The sequence below is a fragment of the Ovis canadensis genome, chromosome 6 (genome assembly GCF_042477335.2).
Source record: "Ovis canadensis isolate MfBH-ARS-UI-01 breed Bighorn chromosome 6, ARS-UI_OviCan_v2, whole genome shotgun sequence".
Taxonomy (NCBI): Eukaryota; Metazoa; Chordata; class Mammalia; order Artiodactyla; family Bovidae; genus Ovis; species Ovis canadensis.
Genome location: NC_091250.1, coordinates 127,180,896 through 127,193,654, shown reverse-complemented (window position 1 = coordinate 127,193,654; position 12,759 = coordinate 127,180,896). Strand labels below are relative to the sequence as shown.

The 12,759-nt window shown below is 40.3% G+C and overlaps 1 protein-coding gene across 5 annotated transcripts in view; it reads right to left on the bottom strand.

Moving 5' to 3' along the window:
• The window catches only part of C1QTNF7 (C1q and TNF related 7), a 126,147-nt gene that overhangs the window by 8,106 nt on the left and 105,282 nt on the right, over positions 1–12,759 (bottom strand). For 3 of the 5 annotated variants that reach the window (XM_069594714.1, XM_069594717.1, XM_069594715.1), the window contains exon 2: positions 13–258. In XM_069594714.1, the coding sequence (XP_069450815.1) occupies positions 13–258 (246 nt within the window). Of the gene's footprint in view, positions 1–12; positions 259–1,071; positions 1,093–8,034; positions 8,746–12,759 lie in introns of those variants that run through there. The other 2 variants (XM_069594716.1, XM_069594713.1) reach the window with 2 other exon arrangements.

Here is a 12,759-nt window from a genome sequence, read left to right as displayed (position 1 = left end):
TTCATTCATTACCTGCAGCCCCCTTTTCACCTTTCTCTCCTTTCCTGCCGTCTCTACCATCTCGTCCTGGAAGGCCGATCCGACCATGGGGCCCGGGGGAACCATTCGCTCCAGGGGGGCCTGGAGGCCCAGGCAGGCCAGGAATGCTACAGATATACCTTGGGGAGTAGCTCTCTCCTTTGAACTGATTACCCCGCGGTTGTCCACTGGCGCAAATGGCAAAACTTGTAACATAGAGCAAGACAAACATCTTTGGCTCTGAAAGAGAAACACACGGACATCAGTGCACCCTCTCAGGTGGGGGTTTCAGGATAAAGGAACAGGAGAGTGGGCATTGTCAACAATTCACCCCAGGGACCACCTCATCATGGGTGGCTAAATGCCATGTTTGCCCTCATAATTCCACTTGAGGTTTATTGGCACATTATTCCTTATTATAATTAAATTTATTTACCTTTAATTGAAGGATAATTACTTTACTTTATTGTGCTGGTTTCTGCCAAACATCAACAAGAATCAGCCATAGGGATACCTATGTTCCTTCCCTTTTGAACCTCCCTCCCACCTCCCTCCCCATCCCACCCCTCAGTTGAGTTTCCTGCATCATACAGCAAATTCCCATTGGCTATCTATTTTACATATTGTATATATTACTCTTTTTATTAATAAGCTTTATTGTAAAAGCACAATATTGTCTTAAATCAGAAGGAAGAAAAATGTATTTATTGAACAAAATTACTTTGGTGGAATGCTTTTGTAAAATTCCTGGTGACGCAGAAAACATTGTCTGAATTAGCACATTACTGATAGTTCTCAGTTGGTGGAGATGAAGCACTGATTTTTAAAATTCCAAAATAAATCACTGTTGCATTTTTTCCCTGTAGGAATTAATGATGGACTTTGAAAAATAATGTTTGTGTTTTTTTATTTTTTTGCAGAAGTATGCAATTTTTAGCTTCCCTGGTAGTTCTGCGGTAAAGAATCTCCCTGCCAAGCAGGAGACTTGGGTTCAATCCCTATGTTGGAAAGATCCCCTGGAGAAGGCAATAGCAACCCATCCAGTCTTCTTACCATGGACCGAGAAGCCTGGTGGGTTACAATCCATAGGGTTGCAAAAGAATTAGACACGACTGAGTGACTGAACAACAACATGCATTTTAAAAAAGAAAAAGAAATGCAAATGAATAAGATAAACATCAACATTATTCTCACCATGCAGAGATAATTACTGTTTATACTTTGATGTATATGTTCTGGTCTTTTTTTTTTTTTTCCCCTGTACTATGAAGAAAAGTGGTATTATGACATTCCTGGGAGTCTTTAACTTTTTTTCACTGAACAATATGTAAGGAGTATCTCCCCATGTCAGAAATTTTCTTAACATTAAAAACATTTTTGCATTTGTCTCCGTTGTCTTTTATGTACACCATTTCCCCTTATAGATCTTTGTTTCCAGTTTTCTTTTCTTTTTTTTTGGCCAGGATAAGCACCATGCTAGATAGACACCTTTATGTCTAATCTTTGTATGCATCCACGGTTGTTATTTTTAGAATATATAGACTTTTTAAAGTAAGAGAAGGGAAGTGACATTTTCAGGAAAATCATGTTTTCCACTTGCTAATCATGTGTAATGCCAATTAGTGTTAATTGGAGTTCTTTGCATGTCCTGAGTGGAGGGTGTCTCAAACTTTAATTTAAAATCTGCAGGATAGAATACTTCAGTGTCCCATTAAGCTGTTAGTCTTGGGGCTCAATTAAATAGCTGAGTGAAATTAAACCATGCAAGTTGCCATGTGCCCTGAGTGAAACAGGCAACAGGTCTCATCAGCTCTGATTTAATAGGATTTTTTTTTTTTCTCCACAGTGCCTGGATGCTGACAATGATGGATCATCTATTAGCATCACATTTGGCATATAGATGGAGTGGTGGGTAGTTAGGCTGGGGACAGTTGATTTTCTAGGCTAACCGCCTTAGAGGTGTCTGCCTCTTGGGTGGGGGAAGTATACACGTGTATTTGGAATGGTGTAAATGAGTTGTTTTTGTGTGGTTGGACCTGCGCTTTAATAAGAAATCTGTACAATGCCTGATGTCTATGCTTGGGATATACTTGTCCAAAGGAAATAATCATAGCTTGTGAGAAAAGCAATTGGATAGAGTTCCTTTATTTTTTGACAGCCACATGAGAAAATTAACCAGCACACTGTACCACTTTTAAGGCACCCATGGGGAAATTGCAACATCTTGGAATCACATCCAGAAATTTGCCAGAGCCTAGGAATGACAAACTGAGAAAAACACAGAGTGTACATGTGGTTCGCAATAAGTCTGATTCCTAGAAATCTTATTTAATGAAAAACTGAAGCAACTTATCCAAATATAGGCTCTGTATCTTTGACCAAATCTCCATGTTCCCAGTGCCCCTGCCCTTCATCAAAAAAAGAAAGAAAGAAAGCAAGCGAGTATTTTTGCTATGCTCTGTTTAGAGCACAAACTCAAAATTATTTATCCTATTACTTTACTGGAATTAAGGCACTTTATGAAAACCCCAACAGATCAGATAAACATACCAGTCTTTCCAAAGGTGCCTCAGATGAGAGAAAGTGGAAAGAATCTTTTTATCCAAACCCTTGTCGGTTAAAACAAGACATGGTTATTAAATTGCTACTTTCTTCCCCTTTGTAGAAAACTGATTAGAGGAAGCTTTGAGAAGGGATTTGAAAGAGAAGAACAGGTACTTATAAGGAAGATTTTAATCAGACCTGGAATGGATTGTTGTAGCTGAGCCCAGTAGCTGGTCTTAGAAGGGACCTGAAATGATCTGAAGGAAAGATGCTTTGGGCGATGGCATCTCAGACCCTGATGGAGATGCTGAAACACACATGCCCATCGTTGGGGATCAGTCTATGGAGAAGCATGTGGTCAGAGTTGAGGTTATGATGGATAGAGGGTGTAGACATTTTAAAGATGTGCTCAGAAGAAAGGATATTAATATTTCCTCAATGGTGAAGAATCCTCTTGCCAGTGCAGGAGACCCAGGAGATGTGAATTTGATCCCTGGGTGAGGAAGAACCTCTGGAGAAGATAATGGCAACCTGCTCCAGTATTCTTGCCTCAAAAGTCCCATGGACAGAGGAGACTGGTGGGCTACAGTTCATGGGGTCACAAAGAGTCAGACATGACTGACTGACTAAAAACAGCAAAAGCAACAAGCCAGACCACGGTGCTCAAAGGAAGGATAAATGAAAACTAAAACTGATCCAGACAGGGGGAAGAGGCAGTGTGAAGGTCCTATGGCAGAGCAAAGCTGGTATCTTTGAGAAACATCAAGCAATACAGTTGTGGTACCTGATGAATGATGATAACACGATGATGAGTGCCTATTCAAGGCTTGGGACTTGAGTCATCAGGATAACAAGGGAATGTGGGTTATAATAGAAAACTACAGGGGCTTCCCTGGTAGCTCAGACAGTGAGGAACCTACCTGCAATGCAGGAGACCTGGCTTCAATCCCTAGGTCAGGAAGATCCCCCTGAAGAAGGGACTGGCTACTAACTCCAGTGTTCTTGCCTGGAGAATTCCGGAGACAAAGGAACCTGGCAGGCTACAGTTGCAAAGAGTCAGACACCACTGAGTGACTAACACACGCACACATACACACCCACACACACACACACACACCCACACACACACTGTGGGATTACCTTGTAATTGTCCTTCATTTAAAAGTCAAAAGCCTCGTGGTACATGGTCTACATGTACCTACCTTGTCCACTTTCCTTACCTCTCTGACCTCATCTTCTTCTACTCTCCTTCCCATTCCCCCAGCTTCAACCACAAACTGTATTGCTTGATGTTTCTCGAAGATACCAGCTATGCTCTTCCATAGGACCTTCACATTGCCTCTTTCCCTGTCTGGATCTCTCTTCTCCAGGACGCCTACGTGTCTCATCTCCTCATCTGCTTGTGTCTTTGTTCAGATGCTTCCCTTTCATTAAACCTATCTCCTTATCTAACATCACAAACCATCTCCTACTCCCTGACCTGCCTCATGCTGCTCTAATATTTCTCTTGTCCATTGTTCTCATCATTATTAGATTATTCTTAAATATTCTTATTTTATTTATTATTAGCAATAGATTGTTATAAGAAATATTTTATTAAAATTTTTATTTATAAAAATTTTTATTATCTCTTTCTGATAGAATGCAAACTCCATGAGGGCAAGGATCTTTGCCTTAGCCACTGATGTCTAGAATAGTGCTTGGCACACACACAAAAAAAAACTCAGGTTGGGGCAGAGGAGAGAGGTGTGATTTTTGGGGGGAAGAAAAACGAGAGGAATTATAGAATATGAGAATATTACAAAAGGAAGAGGAAAGAGAAGACTTAAAGAAATATTCCTGGAGTCTGTGGGTTCCTTTCACAGTGTTTGAGAAATACAGATAAAGGACTTCAGTTGTTTTAATTGTGTATAGTCTAGCGTTTTAAAAATATTTATTTTTTTGTATAGCTAAAGCATGCACCTTCATAAAATTAAAAAAAAGAGATGTACAATAAAAAGGAAATCTCTTTTCCTTCCCCACTGTCTTCCAGACATCTAGGTTCCCTCTCTAGAGGCAATTCCTGTTGCTTGTGACTTCTATGTCCTGCCCCTTATAAAAGTACTGTATGCAAATTCTTGTAACTTGTTTTCTCACCTAGCTTGGAGATCTTTCCATATCAGCATATAGATAAGCTGCCTCATTCTTCTTTTAGTGGGTATAGAATATCCATCATAAAGGTGTATTATATTTAAAAGGTCACCTACTGATAAATATTTGGGATATTTTTATCCTTGCGCTTTTACAAACAATAGTGCAATGGATATTTATATATATGTTTCTTTGCATGTGGTTTATAACATGAGCAGCAATAGCTTTTCCTAGTTTGTGTTTTCACTTCATTTGTGTATTTTAAAAAATCTTTTTATTGTGAAAGTATTTTTTGAAGTTTAATTTCCTATGCTTAGAAGGCCATTCCCATTTCAAGATAACAAGAATAATTCTTCTTTTCTTTTAGCTTTTTGTTTCATTTATATATATAAAAATTTTAGTTGCTCAGTTGTGTCCAGCTCTTTGCGACCTCATGGACTGTAGCCCACCAGGCTCCCACCAGAATTTCCCAGGGAAGGATACTGGAGTGTGTTGCCATTTCCTTCATCTTTGTTTCATTTTTCATGTTTAAAATTTGAGTTACTGGAAATTTTTCTGATAAAAAGTGTGAGGTAGGGAGGCACCATTATATTTTCAACACTTTGTATTAAATGATCCACCCTTCACCCATTGGTTTGCAGTGAATTTGGTTATTTTGGATGAGAAAAAACTATGTGAGTCATGACTCTATACACATTACAATATTTTCAAAGTTTTTTGAGGTTTAATGTGAGCATCATAAAACTGATCAATTTAAAACATACAATTCAATGTACACCACAATCTACTTCAGAACATTTTCAAAACTACAAAAGGAAACCTTATACATATTAGCACTGACTCCTCATACAAAGTATCGTGAAAGATTGCACTGAATTATGTAAATTTATGTAGAATTTGTGTTAAAATGTATTTTTTCCCCACTATTGTGCTCCTTTGGAGTTATAAAATTAAAAATCTGGAACTACTGTTAATTTGAACAGATCTGTCCTGGGTATTAACTGTAAATGACTCTCTATGCAATTTTTCTTAAGGATTACAAAGTAACAGAACTTTAATTCTTTTAAACATATATTTTAAAAATTACTCTGTGGTACTGTAGATTTCAAAACCTTCATGTTAATGTGCATTTTGGATCTGTAATGTAGGAATGTAGTATGCAGTGTTTTACAAACCTTCTTGGTCATAGAACCCTTTGTTTTTGTTAAACTAGCTATGTAAAATGCTTGGAAAAACACTGGATAAATTAGAGCAAAGTTTCAACTTTTGGAACATCTGTCCACAGTTGGAGATCTTTCTGTAAATAGCATGGTCTTCCTTTATTGTAAAATAAAATAAACTCATGCATACATGGTCAATTAATACTTGACATGGGAGCCAAGAATACTCACAAGGCAAAATGTAGTCTCTTCAGTAATAAATGATGTTGGAAAAACTAGATATTCTCACCCCCCCCCCAAAAAAAAAAAAACAGAAAAGAAACTGGAATCGTGTCTCACATCACTCAGAAAAATAACTCAAAATGGGTTAAAGACTTAAATGTAAGGCCGAACATCATAAAACCTCTGGAAGAACACATAGGAAAAAAGCACAGTAACACTGGTCTTGGCAACAGTTTTGGGGATATAGTACCAAAAGCATAAGCAACAACAGCCAAAATAAACAAATGGGACTACATCAAATTAAAAAGTTTCTGCACAGCAAAAGAAATGACAAACAAAATGAAGAGGCAAATATGGGAGAGAAAATATTTGCTAATCATGTATCTGATAAGGGGTTAATATCCAAAATACACAATGAGCTCGTATAATTCAATAGTAAAAACCAAATAATCCAATTAAAAATGAGCAAAGGATCTGAATAGGCAGTTGGTTTTTCCCAAAGAAGACATATGAATGGACGGCGGATACATGAAAGATGCTCAACGTCACCAGTCATCGGGAAAATGCAGATCAGAAACACATCGAGTCATCACATCTATTAGAATGATTGTCATCGAAAAGAGAAAACAAGGAGTGAGAACCTTGATGAGAATATGAACTTGTATAGCCATTAGAAGAGACAGTATGGAGATTCCTCAAGAAATTAAAATGAGAACTACCATATGACTCAGCAAGCCCACTTTTGGGGGATATATCTGAAGGAAATGAAAATCATTACCTTGACGAGATATCTGAATTCCTACAAAAAATCTAATTCAAAAAGTATATCCACCCCAGGATTCACAGCAGCATCATTCACACTAGCCAAGACATGGGTGCCACCGGTTTCCATTGACAGATGAATGGATAAGGGAAAGATATGAATGAAGAAAGGAAATATATAGAATATACAGGGTAATATTATTCAGCCACAAAAAAGGAAACTCTGCCATTTGCAACCACATGGAGAGCCTGGGGCCTCAAGTGCACACAGCCCTAAAACCAGCCCAGGTAGGTAGGATGTGAACCAAGCTCTTTTGTCTCTGAACACTTGGGTTCCTTCCTGACATCATGTGAGGGAAACTGTAGCGCGGCTTCACAGCAAAGGGCTCGATTACTAATTCAGTTTGAAAATGTGCTTTGCCTGGAAGTCATTATGATAGGTAAGCATGGCTGCCAAAGCGAGACGCATCCTTGGCTTACAGGGGAAGGGATTTCACAACAGTGGGCTGTGTCCTCCTCTGGGCTGTGAGCCGGACAGGACGGGAACTGAGGAGCTCACACCCTAGAGCCCTCTGTCTGTGTTTCCTCAGCTCTGCCTTGGGGGCCTGGGTTTTGCTTCTCAGACTGCCTTCTTCTGTTGACCATGAAGCCCCTCCCTCTCCTGTCTCTACTCCACCCTCCATGATCGCGCAGCCACATGGCGTGTTGGCTGACTATTGGCTTTTCTCCACCAGAATGTAAACTCCATCACTGACCCTTAGGGCAAAAACCTTGTTGAGCCTCTACTGCAGAGGCTCAACAAGGGTTGAGTGGAGGAAAAGAGTTAATCGATATTTATTCTTATCAGCAGCTTCCGATTCATAAAGCTCTGGCTGCTTTATATAAAAGGCAATGATGCTACAGCAATAATCAGTGCTGACATTTGTCAAACAGTTTGTTGTCTGTTTGACACATGAAGCCCTGTCTTCCCAAAGACCCTCTCCTGGTAGGTCAGGTAGAAAAGCCATGTGCAGAGAAGTCAGGTGACTTGTTTGCAGTCACAAAGCTAGTGCTACACCAGGAATTTGAACCCAGGTCTTCAGTTTCATGGATTCTTCTCCCAGAGCTGTTTGATTCATAAACTTAAAAGCTACCCTAATGAAACAAGATGTTGCAGCTGCCATCTGCCAAGATTCTAAAAAAAGAGTAAACACCATACCTTGCTCTGGGGTGGGGGTTGCTCCAGAATTCTAAATCCACAATAGACTGAGGATCTTTCATGAGAGCTCAGAGAAAATCTTGCTTTGGTACCAGACAGAAAAATAGATCCAAGTTCTCAGAGATTTTCAAATAGTTGTGCTAAAAATAATTCTCTCCTTTGGTCCCAGAGAGACAGAGGCACTGGAAGTCATTCATTGGGTGAGGCTCAGTCAGGGCCAGTTGAAACCACGGTTTTGTTTGATATAAACCTGGGAGCGCCGTCTTCTCTCGCCCGTTAAGTATAGAGGCGCCTCCATCTCTTGTGTGTCGTGGCCTCGTTTTCGGATTTGTTTACTTAATTTTTTCCCCTCTTCATTTGTTTTCCACCGAGTGGATGTTTCAGGAAAAAAATTACTCACTGACTGGAAATTAGTTGTTAACTTAGAACAGTTATGTCCTATTTGAGCATTTTCAATGTAGAATCTTCAGATTCTGGACTTGGCTTGTGTCTCCTGGGACAGCAAGGGGAGTGGTCCCTAGTCTGGGTAAATACGGCAGGAAAATGGTCCCTCATTCTGCACGCTGCAAAATGAAAGAGGGGGATGAATCCTGTGCTGCTGTTTTCTTTGTTCTCTGCTGAATGGATAAATGACTGGGTATTTTTAGAAGACGAATAGTCTTTGTTCCGTAGTATGTAATTTATGATGGCATTTATAGAAAATAAGTCACCGAAAAATTTTGTTTTTTATCTTGTTTTTCCCACTCTACTTTTCAAGCTACTTAGAATGCAAACTGGAAGAAGTACTTCGGGTTGGGGAAGTGGGCACAAGTCACAAATTTGACCAAGAAGACTGGTGGGCTCCTTACTCTGAGAAGGTTTATTTTGCCTTGGCTATCTGTCCTCTTACATTTGGGTTAATTGCTCAGTGGGTAAAGAATCTGCCAGCAATGCAGGAGACGCAGGAGATATGGGTTCAATCCCCAGGTTGGAAAGATCCCCCGGAGAAGGGAATGGCAACCTGCTCCAGGATTCTTGCCTGGAGAACCCCATGGACAGAGGAGCCTGACAGGCTAAGGTCTTTGAGGTCTCAAAGAGTCGGACATGACTGAGTGACTAAGCAAACATGCACATCCACCATCACCCCACAATCTGAAAAAAATAGTCTTTTGAATTTGTTGGTTGTGCAAAATCTGAGTGCTAACATAGGGTCACAAAACCAATGCCTTGAGCACAGACATGAGGCAGAGTTTTTGTTAATCAGAGAGAATCCCTGGGTTTATTTTTCTCATCCTCAAAATAAGATGGTTGTGTTTGATTATTCCTAAGTTTTCTCATAGTTTTTAAAATTGTTTCATCTCATGATTAATAAGGTGGAACTTAAAAACTAATATCAGCTTCAGCATACATGCAGGTAGAGATACAGGTCGCTGGAAGGAGATACTTGTTATTGACAGAAGTCCCTCGGGTGACCCTGTTAGTGCATAAAGGGATGACTTGATAGTGGCTTGATGAAGACTTGCCTCTCAGGGACCCTTGGAAGGAGAGGGGTTGAGATTGTTTACTTAAAGCCTCCACAGCCTTCAGGAAAGGAAGGAATCAAGGGTGTTTACTTGGAAAGGAAGGAATCAAGGGCCCAGTTCCTTCTCTCCATGATGCAAATTTAAAGAGTAGTCATGGACGACAGGATTGGCCTGATCCAAAGTCTGCGGTGAAGAAAGGACACTGTGGACCAGAGGATACAACTGAACTGGTGGTATGTGGGAATCTGGGCCAAAAAGCCGAAAGGAGTTGTAGTTGGCTGGTTTTGGAAGAATACGTGGATGAGGCTGACTGTTCATCTGTCTTCAGTCATTCTGTCATGGCGGCTCTTCTTTAGGAAACAGTGGTTGAACACACCACGGTGAATTAAGAGGGTCATTATATTGAAGCCTGGTGAGTGAGTAATAATGTCAGCTAGAACATCTCCTGCAAACAGACAAGCATCCACCGGACTCTGTACAGAGTGAGGCAGTTTGGTAGAAGCTGAAACAACAAGGCAAGTGGACCATCAGAGGTTTTTTTTTTCTCACTTTCTGCCTGAGTTAGAAGTAGAAATGACCCCATTCAAACCAAGAAAGCCCCTAGACTTCTTAAATTGTTCACGGAGGGAGAGGATTTAGATCTTGACTAGTGTATGTGTGAACTTAGTCACTCAGTCGTGTCCCACTCTTTGCAACCCCATGGACTGTAGTCCACTGTAGCCTGCCAGGGTCCTCTGTCCATGGGGATTCTCCAGGCAAGAATACTGGAGTGGGTTGCCATGCCCTTCTCCAGGGGATTGTCCTGATCCAAGGGTTGAACTGGGGACTCATGCATTGTAGGCAGATTCTGTATCAGCTGAGCTACCTGGGAAGTCCCTTGACTAGTCTACCTACTAATAAAAGCAAATGGAAACCTAAAAAGCGATGGGAAGAAAAAAATGGCATGACTATATTTGAACTTGAATTGGCACATAGATCTAGAGGCTGAATGTTTTCATTACTTCACTCCTAGGGTCGCACCACAAAACAACTCACTGTCATATGTAAGAAAATCCAGACTATCTGAACTTAAAGGAATCTCCCCACACTCCCCTCTGAGGCCTTCTAAAAACCTGGACTGGAATTTCAGTCCTTATAATCTTAATTACCAGAATGCCAGCCTGTGGATATGTATATATACATTTGTATACAAGTGATGACTTTATTTCTATTGAACTATAGTTGATTTACTAAGGTCCGTCTAGTCAAGGCTATGGTTTTTCCTGTGGTCATGTATGGATGTGAGAGTTGGACTGTGAAGAAGGATGAGTGCCAAAGAATTGATGCTTTTGAACTGTGGTGTTGGAGAAGACTCTTGAGAGTCCCTTGGACTGCAAGGAGATCCAACCAGACCATTCTGAAGGAGATCAGCCCTGGGATTTCTTTGGAAGGAATGATGCTGAAGCTGAAGCTCCAGTACTTTGGCCACCTCATGCGAAGAGTTGACTCATTGGAAAAGACTCTAATTCTGGGAGGGATTGGGGGCAGGAGGAGAAGGATGAGATGGCTGGATGGCATCACGGACTCAATGGACATGAGTCTGAGTGAACTCCGGGAGATGGTGATGCACACGGAGGCCTGGCGTGCTCCGATTCATGGGGTCGCAAAGAGTCAGACACGACTGAGCGACTGAACTGAACTCAACTGAACTGATTGGCTTCTGGTATACAGTAAATTGACTCAGTTATACATATATTTTCCTTTATAGTTTCTGACAAGATACTGAATATAGTTCCCTGCACTATACAGTAAGATCTTGTTGTCCACTTATTAAAACATTTTATGTGAAGTGGTTGTTGTTTTTCAGTTGCTAAGTCGTATCTGACTCTTTTTGACCCCATGTACTACAGCATACCAGGCTCCTTTGTCCTCCACTATCTCCTGGAGTTTCCTCAAATTCATGTCCATTGAGTTGGTGATGCTATCCAACCATCTCATCCTCTGCCGCCTCCTCCTCCTCCTCCTTTTTTTTTTTTTTTTAACTTTCCCATGAGTTTTCTTCAAACTCTTCCAATGAGTCAGTTCTTCGCATCAGGTGGCCAAAATATTGGAGTTTCAGTTTTAGCATCAGTCTTTCCAATGAATATTCGGAGTTGATTTCCTTTAGGATTGACTGGTTTGATTTCCTTGCAGTCCAAGGGACTCTCAAGAGTCTTTTCTAGCACTACAATTTGAAAGAATCAATTCTTTGGCACTCAGCCTTCTTTATGGTCCAACTCTCATATCTTTGATGAACACTGGAAAAACCATAGCTTTGACTATAAGGACATTTGTTGGCAAAGTGATATTTTTGCTTTTTAATATGCTGTCTATGTTTTCACAGCCTTCCTGCCAAGGAGAAAGTATCTTTTAATTTCATGGCTGCAGTCACCATCCACAGTGATTTTGGAGCCCAAGAAAAGAAAATCTGTCACTGCTTCCACTTTCTCCCCTTCTATTTGCCATGAAGTGATGGGACCAGATGCCATGATCTTTTATGCGTATTGAGCTTCAAGCCAGCTTTCGCTCTCCTCTTTCACCCTCATCAAAAGGCTGTTTAGGTCTTCTTCACTTTCTGCCGTTAGAGTGGTATTATCTGCATATCTGAGATTGTTGCCATTTCTCTCGGCAATCTTGATTCCAGCTTGTGACTCATCCAGCAAGGCGTTTCACACGATGTACTCTGCATATAAATGAGTACATGTCTCTTATATCTCCTCCAATGGCAGTCGGGTTCTTTACCATTCACACCACTTAGAAAGCCTCATGTAAAAGAGTATGTATCTGCTAATCCCAAACTCCTAATTATTCCCTTCCCTTCCTTTCCCCTTTGATAGCCGTAAGTTTATTTTCTTTATCTGTGAGTTTGTTTCTATTTTTTGCCTGCTTCTGTTTTGTAAATAAGTTCATTTGTATTTTTTTAATTTTAAAAAATTTAAATAAGTGCTATCCTATGATATTTGTCTTTCTCTGATTTACTTAATATGATCATTTCTAGGTCCATCCATGGTGCTACCAATGGCATTATTTCCTTCATTTTTAATGGCTGAGTAATAGTCCATTGTACATATGCACCACGTCTTTATCTATTCATCAGTTGATGGGCACTTGAGTTGCTTCCATGTTTTGGTTATTGTTTATAATAACAATATAACGTTGCTATGAACATTGGGGTGCATGTAAGTGATGATTTCTTGGAGGGCTT